The sequence below is a fragment of the Lampetra fluviatilis genome, chromosome 3 (genome assembly GCF_964198595.1).
Source record: "Lampetra fluviatilis chromosome 3, kcLamFluv1.1, whole genome shotgun sequence".
Lineage (NCBI taxonomy): Eukaryota > Metazoa > Chordata > Hyperoartia > Petromyzontiformes > Petromyzontidae > Lampetra > Lampetra fluviatilis.
Window position 1 is genome coordinate 29,948,215 of NC_136277.1, and position 27,090 is coordinate 29,975,304.

Here is a 27,090-nt window from a genome sequence, read left to right on the forward strand (position 1 = left end):
TTTTCCCTCCACATTTAGAACCAACACGCGTTTAGAGTATTTGGCTGCTATAAATGTCCACGCGATGATAAGCCACTTCATTGAGCTATCATTTGGGGCCAGGTCGCTTCTGAAATAAAAAAAGAGCTATATAGCTGTGGGCGTTAACTGGTAAGATAAAAATGTATTTAGTTTAGTAGTTTTAGTTGATGCCATGAAACGAGACACACGGACGGTGGATGTGACACAATAGTACGAGTTGGATAAAAAACATATTCAATCGTGCAATAAATTAAAAGTTTCTTCCGTGCTCAGTGCTGTCGACGCTTGTGTTGAGTTTTTTTGTTCGTGCAACCGCCGCTAACAGCAGCAGCGGCATGCAAGCAGCAGCAGCATCACCACCACCACGCACTAATCCACGCAATAATGAGGCTTTCAGCGCAGAAGAAGAAAAATAAGATGAAAACGTTAATGGATTTTGTGTTCCCCTCCTCCCAACCAGACAGCTTTGTGCCACATGGGAAGGGCATTCTCCGAGTGTCTGCATAAGTAGCAGCCTCCAGAGCAGGTGGTAAGCGCTAATGCGTTTAATACGAGCAAATTGATGCAACAGGCATCGCTGGTAATTTCAGAAATGAATGAAATTGAATTAAAATAAGAGGGGGGGGGGGGGGGTCACACTCACTTGACACGAAAGTTCACCGCGTGACATATGTTAACTATAATATGATGTGTATTCTTTATTTTTTTAAACTTTTTTTTTATACAAAGACATTGAAAAGGACAGTCTTGTGCTGTCTTATAAGCGAGTTGAACATCAATATACTGTACACTGGAGCTAAGAGGACTCGTCAACAGTCGGTACAAAGGTGTTTTACAGAGTAGCTTCATAGTGACCGCACAAAATATATAATTTTTTTTCCTTTTTTTGTTGTTTTTGTTGTGTTTTTAGTAACAATACGGCAGAAACGAAAGGAAAAAAACCCCACAAAAAACAGCAAATATTTCAAGTTGCTATACACAGGCAGATATTGTTTTTTTTTGTTTTTGTACAGACGTATACCTCTGCTCTGTAGGATTTTTTTCTTTAGAAAGCAAAAAAAAACCATCACAAAAGGAAACGAGATTTCATGGCTTATTTAGGATAAACCTTCAAAATACAGTATAACGTAAAATTACTGTGCCAACAAATACAAATTAAAACACTTTTGAAACACTTTGGCTTCAGTAAAATCATTAAAAGCAGACTACACACATAATTTTACTTTAGAATACAACTTTTTTTGTGTCTCCCATCGATATTTACGAAAATAGATGCACTTTATCTTTCACTGAGGTTTTTTTTTTAATTTCCATTAAAAACATTTCAAAGAGGTTAACCAAATTCTGAACCTTAATACAACACAATATATAATAATATATATTAGCTATATTAACTAATACATCAGTCCAATCCAATGCAAGCTCCTATCTTACAAACATCCCATGCAGATTCTACAGAAGAAAAGGGGAAAAAACCCATTCATTAAATAAATTAAATCTGTTTTTTTTTGCGTCGTTTTTTTTTGTTAAATCAAACAAGCAAAGTATAAGCAACTAAAAGAGAAAGTGGATTTAAAGTAAATTGTATTAGTACACGAGATGACAAAGCCGCTGGTACAGTTGATAACACGTAAAAAAAAAATACCAGTTGTTTTTCACCGCATTGTTGCGAATAAACTCCGCGGGATTTCAGATGAAAGTGTCGCACTGCCGCCCCACCACGTGATGTCACGACGCTCGCCGTCTCGCGAAGTAATGCAGGCAAAATTGGTGGACAAGAAAAACCAAAATAGAGAAATCAAAAGTGAACTTTTTCTGCATGAACCGCTGCCAAAAACTGTAAATCTACATGCGTGGAACAACTTCTACACATCCAACTGCATTTTCCGCCAATATATTGTAACTTATAATATGCACGTTTGATTATATAAGCTGTGACGTTACCGTACGTATGTATGTATATGGGGCAAAACGAGCCCAGGAGAATAAACGTGACAAAAGCTGTTATATTTGATCAATTCAGAGCACGGCACAAGCACTTGAGAAAAATAACCATTTTGTCCAGATTTTTCCAACGACGGAAACCACCCCCCCACCAATTTTTTTTTCATATATTATAAGTGTCAACTCATTGCAGTCTGGTGGGGCGAACGAGGAGGGATAAAGAGAAAAAACATGAACCCAAACGTGGGAAATACGAGAGCAAGTCGGAGAAGAGAAGGGCAAAAAAGAACCCCTAGATGGACGCAAGAGATTGGGATAAGGGATGTTTGATTAGACGTTAAACAAGAAGAAATAAAGCATCCTAATAGCAGCAGCATGGCTAACCCTGGCCACGCTTGTATTCATGCCAACCCAACAACTCCCACGCGCAAGAACGCCCCCGCGCGTGTCCCCTCCCCATCTCCCCTCTTGGCGCCCCCCCCACCACCCCCCCCACCACCCACTGAATGTGCACGGGACTAGCGTAGGTCAGAGCAGTCACACAGGGGTCAGGCTCCCAGAAAGCAACAAGCAGCTCACACAACTCACACGGGAAACCTTCCTCGGGTTCCAGAGAGATCGACGACGATGGAAAGTGGAGTGGAGGAGGAGACAGGAGGGGGAGAGAGAGAGAGGGCGGAGAGAGCGTGGAAAGAGAGAACGGAGGAAGAGCGAATGGTGTGGACGTATCACGATGCTGCTTTTGCCCAATCTGCTCTCGGCACAGGGTCGTGCGCGCAAGCCGATGGGGCTCTGCACGAGAAGCTACCCTGGCTTCGGGCAACTGCTAAATGTAAATGGACACTTTGGCAGACGCTATAAACAACCGATACAATAATAAGTTCTTTTCAAAAAATTAAAATAAAACCCAGTTTATTTTAGGAAATACATTAGCTAAAACTGTACAACGGCGTATTTGTAGTGCATTGTTAATTCTGTTGTATTACTTATTTCACGTATATATATTTCTTAAAACTCGTAAAAACTGACGCATTGTTCGTTGCGATCCTAGTGAATCCGATCTGCGCCGGGGGAGTCGAGCGGTGTCGTCTCGCGGAGCGTTGAGGGGCCCCCCCCTCCCCCCCGCCAGCGCTGGCTATGGCTGAGAGCTTACGGAGCGTTAAGTGCTGCGGGCACCGGACGAAAGCGAAACGAACAAAAACAACCCCAACTCTGCAAGTACAGCAGGACCCTGCCCAATTTGAACATCCATTAATGCACAGACCCACACAGTCAAAATAACAACAACCGCACCTTCCCTTTCGGCGCGATTAACGGATGACTGTAAACGGGGGGATATAATGAAGAAATCCTTGTGGTTATTTTGTACTGAATCTAATCTATTGCGTGTACCAGTAAGCAGCAGGTGTTACTGGAGCCGCTTCGCTTAACAGCTGCAATGGACAACAACCGCGTTGGGACTACATTATCGTAGACGATATCGTGGAAGATACCAGAATATTATCTATTTTATCGACGCCGCTCCGATTATTAGTATCTATAAGCAAGACGTCGCTACAGGCAACAGCTTCGGCCGAAGCTGTCGCAAAGGTATCATTTTTAAATTGTCACGATCACCCAGAAACCTCCGCGGCACTGCACCAAACACCAACCGCAGACAAAAAAAATAAAACGCTAAAACATGATTGAGATACAGGCGTGACCACCGTCATCATTATCATCATCATCAACAACAACATGATCGTCACCGTGATTGGGAGGACGATATCATTGGGAGGACGATACGTTATATCGCGGGGTAAGGAGAGTGGGCAGACGCTGGGCACCTGTGCCGGAGGGGGGCTATGGAAGGAGGGGAAGTGGGGCGAACTGTCGGCACGGCAGGGCCAGGGATGACCGCACGCCCAGAGTGGCGAGAAAAGTGCAATCGGTACTGATTGACAATATCGCGAGGAGGCAGTTTCGAGAGAATCTTGCCACGGAAAATAAAATTCACTTGTGTTGGGATCGGGAGAGGCGGTTGAATTACGTTTCGACAGCCGAGCCGCTTTATTTTCTGAAACTTGCAAAGTGTTTTGTTTCGATATAAAGCTTTCGTGACTGCAGGGATTCATCTTCTTGGTTCTTTCGTCACGTAGAATGGAAATAATAAAATAATAAAAAGAAAACATAACAGACTCTGTCTCCTCGACAGACCTGCTCTCCACCTCAGGACGGCTGCTTGCGTTGTGGCCGAAACGTCGTGAGAATTATTTTATGTTTTATTTTTATTAATTTATTATTTCCATTCTACATGACTTTAACGAAAGAACCAAGAAGAAGTGTTTTGTTCTACGTGTTGCTGACGCGCAGTCCGGCCTAGATATGACGTGCAAAATGTTTTGCGTGTAAGAAGGTGTTCTTTTAAATAAAAAAAAGCGACAATGCCAATCGTTTATAAACATCGGTCAAAAAGAGAGATATGATTAAGAGTCGATGAGGTTAGCTGTAATTTAAGATCGTGTTTTGCGGGTGTGTGCTCACAAAAAGCTTCAGAAAAAAAAGCACCGAGAGCTGAAGGATTTCGATGTTCATGTCATGAACAAAAATTAAACAGTACAAGCGTTGCAAAGCACTAAAGTGTTCCATCAACAACAAAAAAACTGGAGACCACAGAACACCTCTAAATACTGGCGAATTTGTACTGCGTAATTTTCATCTCAACAAACCCTGGGGGGGGGTAGGTGTAGGAAGGAAAAAAAGCGTTGAAATGGCGAGTTTTCAAAACGAAAGAATTTTTTTTACGACGAATTTAGTAAAGTGTGTTCTCTCCTTAACCTCATATATATGTGTGTGTGTACGTATATATAATTATTTAGTTTCCTTTCATCGGACTATCGGCGCGCGTCGCCCGCGCGTCGCCGCTCCTTATCGCGGTGGCCATCCGTCTATGCGCAGGCGCTTGGCAGCCTGCGCATCTCCGGGGTCCGGCGATGAGCGCAGCATGCCAACGCCGTGGTGCCCCGCGTGGTGCCCCGCGTGGTGCGAGCCCATGAACTCCCCGCCGCCGCCGCCCCCGCCGCCGACGTTGCGGAGATCCTCGCGGTCGCTGCCCCCGTCGTACGAGCTGCCCGAGCTGCTGAGGCTGTCGCCGGTGGCGCCGGGCCCCGGGGATCGCGACGTGGCGCCTGTGGGGTCGCCGGGACCGCCGCCGCTGCCTCCCTGCGCGCCGCCCGCCACCAGGAACATGGCCGACGAGACGACGCCGCCCTTGGGGGGCGACACGGGCTCCGACTTGACGCTCACGCTCATGTTGGTGTTCACCGTCAGCCCTCCGCTGCTCGGGTTCATCCTGCGGCGGTGGTGGGGGGGGGAAGACGCGTTAAGTTTCGGTGTCGTTGTTTTAGTCGGTGCATCGTCACGGATAATTATCATCGTCGCCACCACGAACACCGCATCGCGCGCTTTCAGATGTGCTTTTAGCGGCTGTCTGGAATGCCCTTCTTTCCGATATTAGAAAGCCACTGGAGCTATGCACCTTTAAATCATCATGTAGATTGAAATCTCATTTCTTTATGACTGCTTTTGGTGTTTAGTTTTTTAGTCCTTCCCCCACATCTCCGATTAGCACGGTTGGCTACGTATGGTGCGAAAGAAGTTCAACATACAATGCCGTGTAATCATCGCTGTAGTAGTCGTGATCATAATGATCGTCGTCATCTGTGCCGCGTCATCTTTAAAACGATCATCACGGGTGTGACCATAGCGATCCGCGCATTTCAACTGGAGTCGTGAACCTTGCGTGTGATCGATGCCGGAGTAATGAGGTTTACGAACATTATTCATTATATAGATCCGTATTTTCGCTCAGAAAGAAGAAAGTGTTGCCAACAATCTTGAAATTCAGAATTGTTGTTGTGACAGTGCACCACACCCTGCGTCAGAGAAAAAAAACCCACAAGATGAGGTCGCAGAACTACGGCTGAATTAACATCTGTGGAACCATTTTTATTAAATCCTTTATATTAAGTTCGCTTGCTTGCTTGCGTGCTTGCTTGCTTGCTTACGACCGTGCAAATCTTTCGGTCGTTTTTTAACCCACTTCCCGTGATCCAATCGAGCTGACATTTTGCACACAGACTCGTTGTGCGTGACAATTAATTTTCGTGAAAATTTTTTTCCAAAATTTTACACTGTTTAGGGGAATTTTTTTAAAATATTTAATTACCAATTGCTTAATGCTGGCAAACAATCATCTGACCCATAGGTAGCAGCCATCTCAAGCCAGAGGACGAGAGGACTCTATCCGCCACGCATATAAAGGATTTATAGTGAAAAACTTAGTTTTTACGGGTTAATTTTTCATGCTCGGGACACACATCACCTACGCCCTTCCAAGGGGCAGGCTCGCATGTCAAACTGAAACTTTTAACTCCAAAAACTGGATTTTAGCTAAATTATGAAAACAAAAAAAAAGTTCAAACCACTCATGTTTAATACGATTGGTTTCCTTGGGCTGAGAACATGCGGCAGTAACTAATGTATGGACATGCACCTTGCGTTATCAAAATTTCCAAACTACTTTCCGAATAATTCCAAAGCACAAAATTCTTACCACACGCATCATTCCCCCCCCATGATTCTTTATTAGTATTACTACTATTACTATCGCAAGGGCATTTGCATTATTACGATTATCAGTACGTTGTTGTTTAACCAAAAAGGAAAAATAAAACCCACGTGTGCTTCAGGGTCTCTTAAACGCGGCGTCAAATAAACCCTCAAGTCTTAACGTTCCTGCAGATACCGAAAGCAATCGCGCGGCCTCAAGAAAACACCGAACAAAAAAAAACCCGTACAAACACGACAAATTCCTGCACAGCGTAATGCGCATCAAAGCACGCACGCACGCACGGACACGGGGCAGGGCGAGGCGGCTCACAGGAGCTGGTTGAGCATGCTCTGTGGGATGTTGTGCAGCTGCTGCTGCTGCCACGTGACGGAGCCCAGGTGGAGGGTGCCGGGCGAGTTGAGACCCGTCAGAGCGGTCAGCTCTGCGAGGGAGTAGTCTGCGGGGCACGCACGGAAAAGCACACGCGTCAAGGCGCCCAACGCGCACGCGCGCACACGCACGTACACGCACGCACACATGCGGGGGTGCAGGTATGAGACAGACCGGAACAGAGATACAGGGACGACAAGATCAAGTACTGTTAGCGAGAACCAATGAAAGTCCGCCACGGCACACGAGAGGCTGGTGTGGCTTGGGCCATGCCCGGCCACATTTGTCTCCCCGGTGCCAGGTACTCATTTGAGGCCGTGTCGACCGAGGGGAGGCCCAGGACCAGTTCAGATTATCGTCACCGGTGCTGGCCGTGAGCGGGTTCATAGCGCAGCGCGCTAACTGCTACCCTACCGCTCCCCAACCAGACTCGACGGTACACACAGAAATGGGGATTTTGGGGCACACGTACACACAGACATGCACACGTACACACAGACATGCACACGTACACACAGACATGCACACGTACACACAGACATGCACACGTACACACAGGCATGCACACGTACACACAGGCATGCACACGTACACACAGGCATGCACACGTACACACAGGCATGCACACGTACACACAGACATGCACACGTACACACAGACATGCACACGTACACACAGACATGCACACGTACACACAGACATGCACACGAACACACAGACATGCACACGAACACAGAGGGACACCGGTACACACGTAGATATACGACACATACGTGCACAGGGGTAGAGTACACATACATAGGCATGTAAGGACACACAGGCACAAGGCATACGTACGCACGCATACATACATACATACACAGGGTTAAATGTAGTCATATAGGAGGTTGTTTTTACAAATTGTTACACGCTCTAAAAATGTCCAGATTGGGCTGTGACTCCAGGACACAATAGCCTGTTCTTACAAGTGCTGCTGGCGTGCAAGTCTTTAAGATCTATGCTACGCAGGTGGCAGATTTGAATCATTGTCGAGTGTGCTATCCAATGAGCCACACCCACATACAGGCAAGCATCACCTGTTTGGTGGTTTGGACCTTAGAGGCAAAGCGCCGTTTGTGAGCACCTATTAAGGCCGGTACTGCACACGGGAGGGTGGTGTGATTATCTCCCCAGTGCTGATGTTTACAAACTGCACCAGGCACTCATTTAAGGCCGAGTCGACCTAGGGGAGCCTCAGAACTGGTTCGGATATTCCTCAGTGACGTAGGCCGCGAGCACGAATCAAGCTCGGCTCGCCAGGTTCGTAGCGCAGCACGCAAAGCGCTGTGCCACCACTCCCCAAACCACAAACAACAGACGCACGCGCACAATCACACGAGCGCGCACACACACACACGCATTGGCACAAGCTGCCCTTGCTTCACGCGGCGAGCTCTACCTATTCCCAAACAGCAACACAGGCCCCCAGGAGCTGGGAACCAAGAGCTTGTTAGTGCGAGCCTGGGGGTGCGGATGGGAGGAGGTTGTGGGGGGGGGGCTGGGGGGGGTTGTGGGGGGTTGAGGGGGGGGTGGCACTCCCACCTGTGTTGTAGGCCGTGGGCATGGCGGACGGATACCCCGAGAGCGCCTGTGGAGGTATGCTGGGCGTTGCTACGGAAACCACCGGAGTGGCCAGGGACTGGGTCACCTGTGAGCTGTTCAGTCGCTGGTTCTGCAGGGCGAGGAGGCAAGGAGGTGGGGGGGGGGCGCGGAGTTACGCCAGTGGTGCGGCAACGCGATGGCTCGCGAAATAAACAACAGCATGCGGAGAACAATTTTTATTTTCATTCGAAGTACAAATTTACGGCGTATTTCGTCAGATTCCGTGCTGTCCCGCTGCAAACGGATGGACTCAATATTTATCGCTTTTGCGACTCGCAGATGGCAGTGAGGCGGCAGATGTTCAGCTGTTATTTCTCTCCAATAAGTCGTTTTTGTCCGCTCTCTGGGTCAGATCGCGCACACTCTTAAAAACAAGAGTGCATGTTGGAAAGGGGAATTGTTTTGCAGACCTTAGGTGCATTAATCACACTTGCGCTACCTTTTAACTTGCGAGTTTTAAGCGGAAGGATGGACCAAACTGCTGTAAAAAATCAACAGTAGTATAACGAAGATGATATTCAGCGCTATGTCTTCTGCTTGTAATAACAAACATGCGCCGCGGAGTATTTGGTTGAAAATGCCGGCGAAAAACAGCGAAAATCAGATGGACGTATCCTCCACTTGAAACCAAAAAAAATCAGCACGAAAATTACGTTGCGTGTTTGATGCGCAAGATGTGGCCAAGATTCCGAGTCAAAGACCAGCGACTTGAAAATGAGGATATTTATTTATACTGGAGGAATCCAATGAGCTACACAGATGTCCAGTCATACAAAAGCGCCAATTTACCAGGTGCTTATTTTGAATCGGAGGCACGAAAAGAACGCATGTTCGAAGGATGCTTTAATATTTCAACAAAAAGCCTGCTGAAATATTAAAATGTCTGGTGACATGACAATTCAAATAAAATGTGTGAACACTATTTTCATATTCAGAAATGGTTAGGGTTTTTGGAATTTTCAAATTGGATTTTTTTCTTCCACCAATTACATAGAAGCTACACTATCAGCAGCTAAGCATGAAGCATTTCATTTCCTGCTGCCCGCCTACAAAAGCAGAATTACGTTGTTGTGTTGAGGAACAACTCAAATCAGCCTCTGCCCCCCACATCCTTCAACATGAATATTTTACACATGAACTTCTAGCCTTGTGAGCAAAATCAAACTTTTACATCTTGTTTGTTCAGTCATTGGTGACTGCACGGACCAACTGTCAAATTCACTCCACTTCAGAACCCTGCTTAAAATTACCATCAGCTGCTTCGATCAAAGCTGGCAATCTCAGCAGTGCCAGCTCGCCGTTTCAGACACAACCATTGCACGAATGAACCGTTCGCATTTCGACAACTTCAACGCGGTCCTTTTTGCGCAACGCGGTCCCCCAATCAGAACATTTAATTTGCTCGTTTCTTTTTGTACAAAACAATTACGGAATGTTACGGGGACCGCGTGGAGCTGCGCGACGTGAAACGGCGCGGGAAGGGAACCGCGAGAGACCTTCGCTCGCGATCGGGCGGCGGTGGCGGCGCTGTAACAGCGATAACTACGGACGCCATCCGACGACACAACTGATCGGTGATCTGCCCAGAAAATAGGTATGGCCTTGCCCGTATAGGGACGTCGTGCCTCTGCCCGTGTGTGGTCTTGTGGATCGTGATTATCATCACGTGCAGTCCATCAGACAGCCATGTTCGAGCGATCGATCCCACGGACCGATTGATCCTATTGGTCAGTCGTCTGAAACGCCCTCCTTGTTTGGGATTGGCTGATATCTGCAGGATCGGTGATTCGCTCGCAGTCTGTTTCTATCGCGTCACAGCGCCGCCGCCGTCTACCAATTGAGAACTGCGGTGGGAGCGGCTCCATCCGAGAGCTCTTTTAGTTTGCTGTCCTCCTCCCGCACCTCCGAGAAGCTCGATTGGCGACTTACGGTGCGAAAGAAGTTCAACAAACATACATATACGTACACATACATACATTACAGAACCCATCGCGAGTCACAAGCGGCGGGGAGGACGGAGCCAGAAGAAGAACACGTGCCGATCGACGCAGCGCCTAATATCTCCCTGAATGTGCCCGATCTCGTCGGGATCTCGGAAAGCTGAGCAGGTTTTCTGAGCCTGATTTTTCGTTTCATCGGGCATACGTGAATTTTGCAGGGGGTTTTGCCTGCAAAGTGACCGACAGATGGCACGTAGAGCGATGGATTCTTGTATTTATCCGTGGAGAATTTTGTAGGCGTGCTGGGTTTCAGATGGGTTCTCTGGTATCTTGGCACACGGAAAGCAAATGCTCATTCAAGGCATATGCCTGATATCCAGATGTAGCAGGCGCCTCATGAGAAAAAGAAAGAGTCTCAGAGACTCGGTGAGGCTTTTCTGGTTGCAGCAAAGCCATTGCTAATTAGAGAAACTTTGCTTGCAGCATCAGGAGATAAGCACAGCATTCGAGAGGAATTTGCCAAACCCGTGTGCGCTACTATCTGCAAGAGCCAAGAATCCAACTCAACATGCTAAAAAAGTTGCAAATACTATGGGCCTTGTCAATCCACTGCTGGTTGAGGGCTTTCAATGCAACGTGCAGGTCATGGTGTTTTTTTTACCATACTTCACCACGTTTGTCAAGTGCGGATTGGTGAAGGCTGGCAGAAAAGACACGAGAGCATACACATACATTACAGAAATAATTTGTTTTCGCCGAACTGTCCTCTGCTACCTCCGTCGTAGGCCCCACAGCCAGCCTATAGCAGCTGCTGTGAATGGTGGTCACCAGTCTATGCGCTATCCAGGCTCGAACCTGCTTAGCTTGTGAGCTCCGATGAGATGAGACGAGGGGGGGGCGATTTCGTCTATGTATATACTCCTACAGCTATTCCACAAGTTGCCCATTCGTTCTCGAGCCCATAATTCACATTCTAGGAGCCTGCAGCTCCAGCTTGTGCATTACAATCGTCGGATTTCAAGGTGCACACGTGGGTAACGCATTAACCACGGCTTTCTCGGGCCACTGTTTGGCTGCTATAAATTTCCACGCGATAAGCCACTCCTCATTGAGCTATCGCTTGTGGTCAGGTCTGCTTCTGAAAAAGAGCGAGATAGCTCGGTTGGGCCTTACCTGGTAACATAACAATGGTTAGTAAAGAAACTAGCAATAGTCGGTTGCACGGGCGGCAGCAGCGGAAAGTCACAACTGCCCGGCCGAAGCGTCCAGGCAACGGAAGAGAGGCATGCTCCGTGATGATCGTTACGCAACGGGCACAGTGAGGCGAAGAAGCATATCCTGCTCACAACGGGGGCATCGTAACGGGTCAGTGCTGACAGCGGACCCTAAACTAAACAATTTATTTTTATTTTACCAGGTACGGCCCACTGAGCTATGTAGATATTTTTTTAGAAGCGACCTGACTACAAATGATAGCTCAATGAAGCGGCTTATCATCGCGTGGACATTTATAGCAGCCAAATACTCTAAACGCGTGTTGGTTCTAAATGTGGAGGGAAAAGAACAGAGGAGCCGGAGAAAAAGTCCACGTGACCACGGGGAGAGAAGCACGCAAACTCCAAATATATAGACGTCGGGGTCGAACCGACGACCTCCTGTATACCGAGCGAGGTAGTTAACATCTACCGAGTATCACCCGCCGAGTGTTGCGGCAAGCAACAGGCGAGGCAGCGAGAGGGTGACATGAAACCCGCGGCGTTGTCAAAGACGCCGGGGCTCGCCCCGCGATCTACCGCGTAGTCGTCGTTCCCGGTTTATTGCTCGCACGCGCAACTCAATCCGCGCGCTTCTGGTTCCGTCCACCTCGGCGCTTTCAACGAAAAAAAAAAATCGCCATTCATCCGTAGCATGCCGTGATTTTGTGTGCTTTGTGCGTCGTGAATGTATTAGAACACCGCACACCGGCGCCAACGAAGAAGACGGTCACAAGGCATGCACGGCGGCTCGCAAAACACGAAGGGATAGACCTCTGGGCTGCGACGCAACGGAGATGCTTTTAGCTTTCCCCTTGCAACGAACGCTATTTATAAAATAACAATAATATCACCACCACTATATATAGGGTAAAAAAAACCACACACACACACAAAGGGCGTGCAAAACAGCATGCGCTAATATTAGCCACAGCACACTTTAGGAAAACAGAGTTTATCCCCCTTGAATGCATAGAATTATCAAATCAAAGGCCTGACAAGAGTGTTCAGTGAAACGGTTTGTCCAAATCCCACAAATAGCCAAGTGTTATTACTAATAACAAAGGCTGCATTTAAACACATTAACCCTTAGCTCTTCGAACACAAAATGCATCCCATCATGGGAAATAACCCCCCCCGGTGGAATAAGTCATTAACTCATAATGGGTAAAGCCCTCTCGTGGGGGGGCCTGGTGGAGGGGGAGTCAAGGGGGGGGGGGGGGGGATGGCGAGACGGGAGGGTGGTATGTTTGTCCAAAACCCCATGCTGCAATCGATGCGATGTTTGTATGTGTGTATGTGTGTGGGATCCGCAAAAGGCACACGCAGGCAAGTGTGTGCGTGTGTTATGCGTTTACAGAAATCCGTTGACTAACCTGCATACTCACCAGTTCCATGAGATCCTCGTCCGTCTGCATGCACGACAAACACAAATCGGGGGCCATCAGGCGGTGAGCGAAATGACTAACGGCGTGGACGGTTCCCCGTGGGAGTTGCCGATGACAGGGGGACAAAAAAGTGGCCGCATCGCGATTGCAACGTCCGACTCGGGGTTTTCCTTTGAGCGCTGTGGTCGGTGCCCATCCTCCGCCGGGTGATTCGGAAGTTGGCGGTGGAAATTCCGCGTTCCCTTTGGCGACGTCTGAACGATGGCGATGATATAGAACGAGTCACGCTACCCACCGCACGGGCTTGTTGCTCAAGGGTCAACTCGAAGCCCACGAGAAAAATGAAAATGTGTCACTGCCGCTAGCACCGCACAGAGGAAAACGACACGGGAACGGTGAATGGGGTGCAATTAATTTGCTTTTCAAGGTTTTTTTTTTTTACAGGGGACCGATCTGCCAGTCTATTATCTGAAAACCAAATCCGTTACTTGTCTGCCAGTCCATACATTTCTAGAGACTCAATCACAGACTAGTGTACCAGACTACTGTCTAAAGATCCCACCAAAAGACGAGTCAAGCTATTGTCTGACCGAGCGAACCCACTGGTCTGATAGACTACCATTTAAAGACCCCATCAATGACCGGTCCGTCAATCTATTATTTAAAAATCTGATCCAAGACCGGTCTGTCAGTCCATTGTTCCGAGTCTGACAGTCTATTGTCCAAAGATCCTATCACAGACTAGTCTGCGAGTCTGTGATTGTCTAGAGACTCCCATCGTAGACCAGTGTGTGAGTATATTATCGTCTGAAGACTCCTTCGTGGAGACTGGTCTGTCAGTCTATTATCAGAAAACTCCGGCTAAAACATGCTAACAGCAACACAAAATTAAATCAAGAAAACCGCAGCTGTTTAATAACCATAATAATACTAACACGTAAAAACATGTACAGAATATAAATTGTAGACAAACTTGAGTGGGAGAATGAATTCTGAGGTTCAGATTTCTCAACGAAACAACAGTATAAAAGTTAAGTGGTTCCGGAGGCGCTAAGGGTGTGGATAATTAAATCAGTGAAATTGAAGCGGTCGATCAGCGGTGCCCACAGCTGCATACCTGAGAGTCAGCCACGGAGCTCGTGTGAAAGCTCACACGCGTGGGCATTCAAGTGGCTCACTCTCGAGAGCTGATGTGCTGATGCGAGATCAAACGAGCTGCATCCAAGTGCACCTCCAGCGGCCGGTACCAGCAGCGTCATGACCAGCCGCTGTGTGCGACGGAGGTTCGGGAATGGTGTTCATTGAACAATGTTGGTGGTAGTGGTGGTGGCCGCTTTTCAGCGACAAGAGGAAGTAGAGAAGCGACGCTTACGACAATGAATGAATGGTGCATCGGGCAGATAAAATACAGGGAATGCAGAGTGATGCATCTGCCGGTCATCCGGCTTTGGTCACCCACACTGCCTGGGCCTCGTTCGTGACCCCCTGCTGACGAGCGTTCACCTCTACGCGACCTCAAAGTGGACCTCCTGGCCAGGCACAAATGCCAGGGTGACGTCACTGCCGCTTTGCAGAGATTAGTGGTTCTTGTTGCTTGCTGTTGTTGCACAGGAAACCTGCGAGTACAAGGTTGCTGTGCGCTCACTCATTCACTTAATAACTCACTCACCGAGTCCTTCACTAGAGACTCACATAACGAAGCAGCCATTCGACTAAATAACCCACTCGATAACTCATCCGACCACTCGCCCACCCACTCACCAGCTCGCCCCACTCACACTCACCAGAGTGGGCATCATGCCCTTGCTGTTGGACGGGATGACAACACGCAGGTCTGGCTTATTGCGCTGCTGCTGCTGCTGTTGCTGTTGCTGCTGCTGCTGTTGCTGCTGCTGCTGCTGTTGCTGCTGCTGTCCTCCAGCTTGTCCCTGTGAGGGCGGCGGCGGAGACTTTGCGGCCATGGATCGGTTCATCCCTCCGGAACCGGAGCCCGATCCCGGGGACCCCATGAGCACCGGCGATGCCCGCGAGGCTGCCACCGCAGCTGCGTATCCGTTACCTGTGCGATGGCAAAAAATAAAAAAACGAGTTATTCTTTCGTGCGAATGCCACTGCGGTGTACGGTTAAACACACTGGACTTGCAAATCCAGAGGTTGCCAGTTCGATTTTTATCTCTCCCGGAGTAGCAGTCGAAACACGTTTCTTAAAACCCTCCCGCCTCCACCGAACAAGCGGCGCAAATGAGTTCACCAGTTAGTCGATCGGCTGGTCACATTGGTAATCCCACCTCTCACAAGACGTCTGGCCAGCAAGTGTGAAAGAGTCGGTCAAAATATCCCTCTAGAGGGCCTCTCTAAAACTCCTCTCGTGGAGCTCCTTCTGCCAGCAGTGGCATGAGCCAAGCACTTGCAGCGCTGCACCTTTACCATTACCTGGCGACGGGGCCAAGGCCATCAACTCCGCGGCTCCGAGGCGCGACTTCATTCCGTGAGATTGCGCGCGTATGCGAACTGTTTATTGTTGTTATTAAGTCGTAATGCGTGAGAACCAAGTCCAATCACGGTGGCAGGCACCGGAGAGCCACACGCTCCAGAGGGCTTCAACTGCAGAGACGGATTCATGAAAGCAGCTGGCGTGTGCAGGGGCTCTACGGATTGCGACAGCGTATGATCGTGGGGGGTGGCGTCAGCTTTGGGAGGCCTTCGTCCAGCAGTGGATTGATCATGCTCGATGACGATGATGACAGAATTGAAAAGAAAAACATGAGCGTTTGAGAAAAAGCAAAGTGCATACAAAAAAAAATACCCATTTGCTGTTTATTCCGGCATCTGAAAAATGTCAATGTTTTCATTTGCTTCAAGAAAGATTTTCTTGATTGAACAACGAGCAATGGGGAGTGAAACATTCTGCACTTGATTTTCGATGTGATAATTTTCCCCGTCAGCCACAAATTTAAATCTTTCAACAAAGAAATCACGTCACAAAAACCAAACTACTATAGGCTCCACGAATCACAGAAGTCGATCGTTTTGTTCGTCTCTGGTTTTTTTTTCCTGCCCAATTGCTCCCTAAAAAAATAAAAAAATCAGAAGGCATGCGATATAATTAGACGAAAATAAACCGACACCAAATAAATCGTGGTCGAAACATTCTCGCATCGGTCGTTCATAATCACGCGCTCGTCTTTAGCGAAGATAATCAGTAAATATATAAGCCGTGTCACCTCACCGATGACACCTACCATCAATCCAACAAAGCTTTTCATCGCGACACTGTCGCTCCTTTGAGAGCCTTTAAGGCATTCCTCAAAAGTGCAGCTTTAAAATTGCCTCAAGTGGCTGTGCAGCTCTTTCACCGTTTGGAATAAAACCCGCTCCTAATCTCTGTGGACCCTATTAAAGGCACTTTGATGTTTGGTTATAAAACATTCCATTAAAAAAACGATTCATAACTCGACAAAAATGGCAGACTGAAAATAAAACATTTTTTAAAAATCTCAACAATTGGCACTCTAATGCATTTATCTGGCTTTACATTTTTTTTATTGGAATGTTTTTTTTAATACAATTAGGATGACTGTAGTAAGTGGGAGTAAGTCTTTGCAATGGTGCATCTGCGCCTGGAGAATATGACGGCTCTTCCGCCAACCAGGTGCGATTTTCAACGGCATTTTAATTTGACAGCGGCGCTTTACAACAGGGCCACATTTCCCCGTCGTTTCCTGTTTACCGCTGCCGCCGCCGCCACCGCCACCACCGTCCAGATGTGGGTACCACTCTGGACGGCGAGCCAGGGCACGGCATGTAAAATGGTCGCAACCCTTCCAATCCTCCCACTATCTCCTCTACCTCCCTCCTCCCCTGCAACTCCCTCCCTTCTCTTCCCTCCCACTCACCCACCCACCACCCTACCATCACTCCCCTCCCCTCCACTCCCATCATCCCTCCCTCGCCACCGCAAAACCGACCTTCCCGTCGTAACGGCGGCGCAGGCAACCCGACTGAAAATGCCCCCGTGCAAAATGGAGACACACTCGAGGTCATGGGTCGAAAGGCTGCCGTCGCCGCTGCCATCGCCTGAACTTTAAAAAATCCGCACCTTAGCCACGCTTGTTAATCAGCTTGGCGCAGGAAAAATAAGCGGCCAGCAGCTTTGGCGGTGGCACTAAGAAGCTGCAAATTTGGGCTCAGTATTTTTTTTGTTACTATCGGTGACGTGAAAGGAGGAAGAAAAATAAATCCCCACCCCCCCCATGCCACAGTGTTCACCCCTCGCAGAGGATTGACGCCGCGTTCTTGTGGCCGAGAAGCTGATTTATTTGCGAACAAAGCGAAGGTTTTCCCGGGGACGTTATTTATTTATCTCATCCAGCGGGCACGCCTATGAACGCACCTCGGGGGGGGGGGGAGGGTTTTTACTTACGCAACAGACCAGTGAAGGAATTTGCATGGAATTAAAATAAAACTCAGCAGTTGAAATCGTGGAGCAAATTATACACGGCTGCATTTCACGCGAGTAATAATTTAGAGGCCTTTTGTCAATCCACTGCTCAGTCGTGTTGGGGTTGTGTCACCTTATTTCACCACGCTGGTTAGGCGCACAGTTGGTGAGTTTTGTTATCCAGGGTCAGGAATCAAACTCGGCACACGCTGGAGTCACAGCGCGGCGTGCTAACTACCTCCTGCACGCAGAGAGTTTGCGTTTTACCTAAGGTGAAAAAAAATGTTCTTACCAAAATGATACAAATCTCAACGAACTCGCACCACGGGTTAAAATACAATTATTCAGCTATAATTGAGTCGCATTGCGTTGAGTTTCTTTTTGGAAATGTATGCAACTGGTGATTTTTGTTGTTCATAATATAATTCACGGTATTATTATTTTTTAAGTGTCAAAAAGGCTTGAGAACATGAGCGGGCTGGCTCCTCATTAAAAATGTGATTCGATTATTTCCTACTTGGGGACAAAAGCCTACCTGCAGAGTGCAATCTCCAGACACGTTGACCCTTACTTGCGTGCCCGTGTGTCCCTCCGTTGTGACTGTTGATATAGGTTCAATAAACAAAATTGTGATTCGATTTCTAGATTTCTAAGCGGCGCATGGTGCAGCAAGCCATCTACACGAGTCGATTAACTGAAACCCCCCCCCCCCTCCAGCACACGGGCGACGGGAGCAACGAGACGATGTCGGCTGCCTACGTTTCGCTTCTCACTGCGAGAGGCACAGCGAGCCTGGAAAAGTCGACAGCAGAGACTCACCGAGACAGAAATTGCCGAGCAGAGAGAATGGGGGGGGGGGGGGGGGTGAGAATGCACAATGGATGGGTGTGGACTGCGGAGGCAGGCCGGGCAACAATGATGGAGATAGACATGGAGTGACAGAGAGGGATGGAAGGATGATAGAGTAGAGGGATGACAGCGTGATGAAACAGAAGATGACGGAGGCAGAAAGGAAAAAAAGGTAGGCAGCCAGCAGCGTCGAGGGGTGAGAGTGTGATGAAGGGATGCAAGACGGGGGTGGACAGAATGGCGGCACGAGGGAGGGGCAGTTAGGGACGAACCCAAGTGCTACGACGACGACGACGATGAGAGAGGAGAGGAGGGATGGAGGGAGGGGATCGGTGACGCAGAGAGAGATGCAAAGATGCTGGGTGCAGCAGTCAGGTCTGGGCCTGCTTGTCACTAGCACTGCCATCACGCAGCCCAGTGCCCTGGGCTTTGCGTGACAACACCAGGAGAAGGCTCGCCTGCTCACTCGCTCGCTGGGAGGGTGCGGGGAGCTGAAAAATGAAAAAAGAGGTGGCAATGTGTTTTTTTGTACGCACGCGCAGACGCACGTGAGCGCGTCTGTGCGCTAAAACATTTTTTTACCGTGATTTTTTGTTACCACCCCCAAAGCGTTTGCACCCACTCGCAATCTCGTAATCACGAAAAGGAAGGAAGAAGTGGGGGGGGGATCTGGCAAACACAATGGCCCTGCACGTGCCATTTCTGGCTGGGGGAGTTCATCTTACAGGTGCCTGTGGTTCGCGCGGCAACACAATAGCGCCGGTTTTGAGAAATTCAAGCATCAATGTCAAAACATGCCGCGGGATTTTTTTCTGCTTTGTTTTCTCGTCCTCCTCTTTATTTATTCTTCTTCTTTTCTCCGCCACATTTATATTTCTACATTTTTTGTTCAAAGCGAACGCCACAGCTCTCAAGCTTCCCGCGAGGTTGCTAAGCATCTGAAAGATTTAAAGGGGAAATAAATGTAAAAGGACACGACGGAGTCGCTCTGCGGTGGCACGTTACGGTGTTAAATGCGCACATGGAAGCTCTTTGCCGCCCGCGGAGGAAATGTTAACATTTGAGGTGTTTTCGAGTGCTCCTCTCTCCCCCTCTCCGATTAACGCTTTCATGAAAACCGCCCCGAGATGCAGCGCTAAAGCGGCGGTGGCGGCAGCAGCGAGCGCACGGTGGCGAGGCGCCCGCCGATCAAAATCGGCGCGTTCACAATGCAGGAGCTTTTCGCCGGCTCGATCACACGGTGAAATATTGACATCGCCGTTTGCTGCTGGACAATAAAAAATATAAATTCGGTGTTGGCAGTAGCAGCAGCAGCAGCTTTGTTTTGAAACCGTCAGCTGAGGAACCGAAGAAGGGCGACACCGCCAGATTAGAGGAGGTGGGAGAGACAGATGCATGCCTACACACACACACAAAAATCCCCCTTATAGCCTTGACAGGCTGTTGGGACAAGTGCTGTTAGCGAGCACCTATGAAGGCCGGTATGGCACACGAGGGGGTGGGCTGCCAGCACCACCACGCTCGACTGCCTTTGTGTTTCCCCAGTGGCGATGTTTTCACACCGCAACAGGTACTCATTTGAGGCTGAGCCGGCCTAGGGGAGGCCAAGGACCGATTCAGATAATGGTCACTGGCGCTAGCCGTGAGCGCGAATCGAACTCGGGTCGCCGGGTTCATAGCGCGGTGCGCTCACCGCAACACAACCGCTGCCTACACACAGATTGTGTGTGGGGCAAGTGCTGTTAGCGAGTAGCATCTATGAAGGCCGAAACGGCACAAGAGGGGCGGCTAGCACCACGCCCGGCCGCCGAACACACACGCATGGGCTCCCACACACACACCACATGCGCATGGGCTCCCACACACACACACGCAGGGGCTCCCACACACACACCACACGCGCATGGGCTCCCACACACACACACGCATGCGCTCACACACACACGCATGCGCTCACACACACACGTATGCGCTCACACACACACGTATGCGCTCACACACACACACACCGCATGCGCTCACACACACACGCATGCGCTCACACACACACGCATGTGCTCACACACACACGCATGCGCACACACACCACACATGCATGCGCTCACACACCACACATGCATGCGCTCACACACACACGCATGCGCTCACACACCACACACGCGCGCGCCCACCGCCCTTTTTCCCCTCTCGCCTCGTCTGCCGGCGAAAGTCTAACGCCCCCAGCGCCGGCTTGTGGTGTCGGTGCTGGGGGGGGGGGGTAGGCGTCACCGCTGGGATGGGCGGCGCGAGGTGGACGCTGGCTCCCACTTGCTCGCTCCGGGAGCCTGCCGCGCCGGGGCACGTAAAGCCGCTAACGCGCAACCTCCCAGACATCAGAGCTCGTGACAAAAAAACCCGGGCATCATTATTTTCCGCGCTCTTCAGTCCAATTAACGAGCGGTAATCATGTGTGCTAGGAGCTCGGTAATGAGCCCAACGCATTTGCAAATGCAGACGGTTCGCCGTGGGGGGGGGGGGGGCCCGTGTGCATTGGGGAAGAGCTTTTAATTATTATTATTTTTATAAAAAATGTTTCCCTGTTATGTTCAAATGCCGCTTCGCCTTTATTCTGAACGCTCTGGCAATGGAGACGGCGACGCATGTCCTTATTTTTATTTAAATTTTGCCCATGATGCACACCTTCGGTACTCTCGGGCGGGTTTTCCAGTTATTGCTCCGCGAAGAGCAAAGCGTGCGGCCAAGACGCAAGGCACAGCAGAGGCTGCGTTTTTGGGGTGGAAGTCGAAAGGTACACTCGGAGTCGGCCGATTTGTGTTCTTTTTCTGCTGTGCGCACGTACGTACGCATGATGTGCGCACGCATGATGAACTTCTTTCGCGCCGTTGCGTAGGCCAACCGTGGTGCGGGCGAAGGAAGACAAACTAGATAGAAAAAAGCGGTTGTAAAGAAATTGAGTTTTCAATCTCGTCAGCACCGAAGCACCGAAGCAAGCTCGGCTATTGTTGTTGCAGCGCACATGGAACATTCTGGAAAAGTGTGCAATTTTTTTCCCCTCTCGCACCGTCTCCTCACTCGTAAATAAACACTCCGTCGTTCGGACGGGTGGTATAAAACTCACCCGTCCGAACGCTTACACCACCGAGCCGAGAAATATGCTTGCTAACGCTTTTTTTGTTGTCGATGAACACAACTCAGGTTTCTCCGCGGAAAGCACTTTCTCTTTGGCGATGCAACGTTGGATCTCCTCCCCCACCGACCCACCCACACCCCACCGCCATCGCCGCTACAACCCACCCTCTTACCAATGACATTTGTTTGCTCACAGGCTGTGAAGTGGTAAACATAAATACCTGTGAAGTGAAGCCCGAGCCATTCTCGTGGATCATTATCATCACCTTCATCATCATCCTCGCCAGAATCTTGACCGTGAAGTGAAACCCGATACACCCTTTGTTATCATCATCGCTACCACCACCATCGTCGTCGTCGCAATGATCTGCATCGTCAAGTGAAATCCGAGCCATCATCACCACCATAAGCCATCATAATTGTTAGTCACTTAATTTTTCTGAGCGCCTTTCGTTTTAGAAAAATATATATCACCATTGCTCGCACGCAGAGCTTCACAATTGTACTACTTTACAAAATCCAAATTGTACTGTATTGCCTTGTACAGAGGACCGAAAGTTTTTGAAGATTTGTTTTTGAAATGCTATCAATGGTAAATATTCAGAGAAATTATAATCAATGATTGGAAGTGCATCGTCGCTTTTGCCAAACCACTGTTGTTTCAAGACGCAACAGCCGCTACATGTGATGTGTTCCTCATTATAATACGTTTTAACAAAGTAGATTTTCGTGGGTAATCTATTAACAGGGGATCTGGATTTAGGGCCAAGGCACATTTGCTAATCTTGCATGACACCGGACCTCAAGAAAGCTACGAGCAGCGTTACGATCCATCGATTCATCTATTCACATCGATTCTCCTAGCTCGCGATACACACACAGACGTAGAATCATGTGTGTAATCATCGATATTTGGGTTTATGTGAAACCTCTAGGCACTGGAGGCCACTATATTAACCGCAAAATAATAAAAATAAATAAACTTCCAATTCAATCGCAGGACCACTGTGATATGACGATGCCTTCGGGGGGGGGGGGGGGCGGGGGGCACCGTCATCCAGCAGTTGATAGATCAAGGCCGGCGACAGTAATCATGAGCGTAAGAATGTATTTCAAATCGGAAAATCCGATGCGACACGCCTAGACTAGGACAAGGATGACGATGTCGAAGCCGAGTCAACCCTGGCCAGAATCCAACCCCCTCCCCTCCCCCCACGATCTCACAATTGTAAACCTGTCGCTCCGCACACACAAAAACGAGCGCCACATCCAATCGTCACTTCAAACCCCGAACAAAACCGTCGCTCGTTCCATAAACACTGCACAAGAAATAACTTCCTCGGGCTGGGTTCGGCAAAACGAGAGGCAAAACCCAAGCCGATTCTCTCTCTCTCGTCGGCGAGCGCTCCCCGATCGTCAAACAAGGGTAGGCGCGCCCGCCTGTGCATTGTCGTGCAAGACAGCGCCGGCAGCGAGCGAGCGAGCAGAGGGGCGGCGTGCGGGCAGCACTTCCTCCCATTCTCCACGACGGGAGGCGGCTCTCCCCCCACCAACCCTCCACCCACGCGCCTCCTCCCCACCGCCGCCCCCCCCCACGCCTGCCCGCCGACACCCCACACTCCCCCCCCCACCACCACCCCCCCTCCCCACCCGCCAAGGTCAAGGCAGCCGGCCAATGAGGAAGCAGCTGTGGCTGTCGCTCGAGTCACATGATAATTACGCCCCGGTGCCAGAGGGGGAAAAAATGCCGCAGCCATCCCGACACGCGGAGGCCACACTGGCGGCAACATGAGCGCGCGGAAATCCTGGGGGGGGGTTGGCGGGGTTGGCGCGGGAAGGGGGGGGGTTGGGGGGGGGGCGGCAGGGGCGTGCGGCGGGGATGGCGATAGGGATTGGGGATAGAGGAGAGAGGTGGGGAGAGTCAGCACAATGGGCGAACGACGGTGTGCACCGACCGCTTTTCGTGCCAAGCTAGCAGCCGGCGTTGGTGGATAACTCCGAGATCACGGTCTGCACGGCGCTGGGCCCCCCCCCCCCCGCAAGTGGCTAGGAGTTGGCGGCAGGGTCGTTAACCGTCGAGTTTACTGGTGCGGAGCTTTGAGGTGTTACTCACCGGTTGGCTAGGTACGGTGCGAAAGAAGTTCGACATACGTGCACGCAACATATGTACCCTCCTCCCAAGCGAGGGCGGGCATTCCGCACGGCCAAACGCTCACCGACGGTACTGGCCAAAAACAACCCGTTGTCGCGACACCCTCCGGCAAATGAAGTCCTGAGACTCTGAGTCTTTTCTGGGATGAACAAAGGGCGTTACCATTGAAATATTATTCATTGTTACTGCCACATGCAGTAATCCACAAGGCGATAAGGTGGCTCATCGGCATGAGCACATGAAGTAAGTTTGTGCCCTATCGTATGCAGTGCAATCTCCCCACATGAGTGGGTTTTCTCTGGACACTCCCGTCTCATCCCACATGGAATGTACTCATTCAGAAACCGGCCAAAAATCCCAACGCAAAACCCTTCAAGAAGAAAAAATAAAATTAAGACGATCCAAGATCGAGCGAGGTTCTTCCGGTTAAATAAAAGGGGTTTGATTATAATTAACGTGTCCAAGGCGGCACAGGAGAACGTGTGTGTGTGTGTGTTGTGTCGGGGGCTAGGGTTGAGGGGGGGTCGAGTCAGGGGAGAAGGAGGAGCAGTAAGAGGGGAGTTGGGGATTGTGGGCTGCTGGGGGTCGTGGTGGTAGTGGGGGGAGGAGGAGGAGGGGGAGAGCGAGGGAAGGAGGGAGGACAGGCAGGGAGAGGCAAAGCGAGACCAAGGCCACTCGCACCCACATCACCGCTGTGGACTAATGAGCCGGGGCGTTCAGCTGTCGCGACGCTTCACGCGCACAAACAGCGGAATAACAGGGTCAAACGTGAAACGCAACGCCACCGGACCTCTCCTCCGCCCAGTCCCCCAGCGCCGGGCGAGCGGAGGCGGCTTTAACGCCGGGCTCGGCGCTAACCGCGGGGGAGGACGAGGTGGGGGGGGGGGAGAAGAGGGAGGGGGCCCCGGGGCAGGGTTGGATGTGCCGTGACAAGGTGTGCGGAGCGTTCGTCGGGGTCCTTAGTTGCAAATTGGGCTCGTAACAAACGAGCTGCGCGCCTTTTAACGATTCTTGTTTGACCTAAAACGCGTTCCTTAATAAACACGCGTGTTAATGAAGTGCATTCGTCTTGCGCTCACGGCTCGCAGGACGAGCTGCGCTAAGTGCGTTTCTTTGTCCGACGGGACGTTAGACAAAGAAACGGTTTAAGCTAAACATTAATTGAGAAACTCCTGTAGGTTGTATTTACGTAAGAGGGCGTATGTAAATGCGTCGTTTAAATATCAGATTCCTGAGTTGAATAAGAACCAACGCTGATGTTATGAATTAATCAATAACGAGAATTATTAATGGACAAGAGGAAAATGATAAGACCGTACAATGAAGGTAATATTTTACAAATGTACGCAATGGAAAACCAAAACACCCCATTCTTAATTGATGACAAAGCCGATTATAAATAAATACAAATCTCGAGAATAGGTTTTCCCCCTTTTGCTGGCAACAAAACAGCTGTGTTAAGATGTTAAAACACCAAACTGAAACCTTTTACAAGGAATCATGTCTGCATTAACCACAATATTTGTGGTCAGAATGCAAACAAAAAACATACGCCGATACATATGCATTGTTTTAACATCTTAACACCTGTTTGTTGCCAGAAAAAAAGGGGAAAACCTCTTCTCATATTTTGGTACTGGCAAAGGAGGTCCCATGAAATACAAATCTCACTTGACAAAAAGTATTCAGTGGTAATAGAGATTCGTAACGTGTCGACCCTGCCACTGATGATTTACCAACGACAGCCATGACAATGACGACGGAATAAAACGAAGACCATGATGACAATGATGACAATAATGACGATGAAGACACCGATGATGAAGACGTGCCCGTAACTCACCTATGGGACTGGCGCCTGCACCAGAGCCTGAGACGAGTTCTGCCCCCAGCATGCCTCCTGCAACACAATGCCGAGACCCATGACACAAGACCCAAGAGACGAGACCCATGACCACAGGGCCCAAGACGTAAGACCCATAATATGAGACCCATGACATAAGACTCTGTGACAAAACAGCGAGACCCAAGACCCTAGACTGACGCCATTGACACCCAAGACACAAGATCCATGACACAACAACAAGACTCTTGACACTAGTCCGAGGCCCAAGACACGATACTCACGACACGAGACCTGTGGCAACAACAAGGCCCACGGCCGGCAGACGGCAGTAACTCAAGTAGGTTGCTGACCTATATGTAAATGTCACCGGGCTCGGCAAAATGAGACAGCATTGCACAATTTTCTTTCAGTCTGGTTTTCACGTTTCACATCACCTATTTGGTTCCTAGCTTCATTATCAACTAATGTAGCACCTAATCCTAAAACCCTAACTGCTAAGCATTAATCCACGAGTCCAATAAGTATGGGGTGGGGGGGGTAAGAGATGATCTCTGGTGTGAACAAATATTCATTTCACTGGGGGAGACAAACACTGTATCCGATGGAACCAATATATTCCTCCTCTACACTTTGTTCTCAATCATGAATGTGGTAACCCAAGTAGGATTCCCATCCAGGGCGAACATCGACGCTCAACGAAGTCTGAGACAGTCCTGACCCCCCCACCTTCCCATGCCCCCCCCCCCCGCCGTCCCCCCCTTTCTCCCCCTCCATGCCCCCGCAACCACTTTTCACAAACTCACACTGATGAGTGCGATGAGCTATGATCAAACAACCCCCGTGCCCGACACGGCGGCAAGGGGAGGCTTTTATCCAGCAGTGGATCGACAAAGGGCTGTAAATAAATGATGCTACGATGGTTTATGATGGGAGGTCTGTGGGAGCTCACGGATGACATGCACGAGCGCCAGCAGGGTAAGTGGCCGCGTTTGGATGCGGGAGTGGGTGGGGGGGCGAGCGGAGGGGGGGGGATGGAGGTTAGCTGGCTGAGGGGCACGTGGGCTTCGCGGGGGTCTGGGGGTGGCAGAAGCTCTGTGCACGGAGCGTGCATCTGTGGTATGTCGAGCGGACGACCGCTTGCGTTTGGGCTCTTATCAGAAGGCAAAAAGAAGCCGATGGGCACGTCTTACGGGCACGCAGACGGCGTGACATCGTCGGCCGTGGCCAAACGACGGCGCTATCAGGTGAGGGGGAGAGGTGCACGCGGGGAGGAGGATGCCTGATTGCATTTTCACCAAGGGATCAGCAGCCAGGGATACTCGACAAATTTGAAGGGAATGTAGAGTTGGGGGGGGTGGGTGGGTGAGTGAGATGAGGTGCGGAAGGGATGTTCGGGATTGGGGGCTCTCAAAAATTCCAGCCACCAGCGGCACTAAAGAACTGTGCATTAACAGAGAGCGCACAGATAACGATCCTGCCCCCCGACTGCACGCGGTTCCACGGCC

At 49.8% G+C, this 27,090-nt stretch overlaps 1 protein-coding gene across 5 annotated transcripts in view; it reads right to left on the reverse strand.

Moving 5' to 3' along the window:
- Positions 1-2,463: 2,463 nt before the first annotated feature.
- MEF2C (myocyte enhancer factor 2C) overlaps positions 2,464-27,090 on the reverse strand; it is an 88,838-nt gene continuing 64,211 nt past the window's right edge. For 2 of the 5 annotated variants that reach the window (XM_078854820.1, XM_078854825.1), the window contains 6 exons: positions 25,583-25,639; positions 14,953-15,227; positions 13,157-13,192; positions 8,528-8,657; positions 6,887-7,013; positions 2,464-5,296 (listed from right to left, as the gene is read on the reverse strand). In XM_078854820.1, coding sequence (XP_078710946.1) covers positions 4,873-5,296; positions 6,887-7,013; positions 8,528-8,657; positions 13,157-13,192; positions 14,953-15,227; positions 25,583-25,639 — 1,049 coding nt within the window. In that variant the 3' untranslated portion in view covers positions 2,464-4,872. The remainder of the gene's footprint in view (positions 5,297-6,886; positions 7,014-8,527; positions 8,658-13,156; positions 13,193-14,952; positions 15,228-25,582; positions 25,640-27,090) is intronic. The other 3 variants (XM_078854821.1, XM_078854824.1, XM_078854822.1) reach the window with 3 other exon arrangements.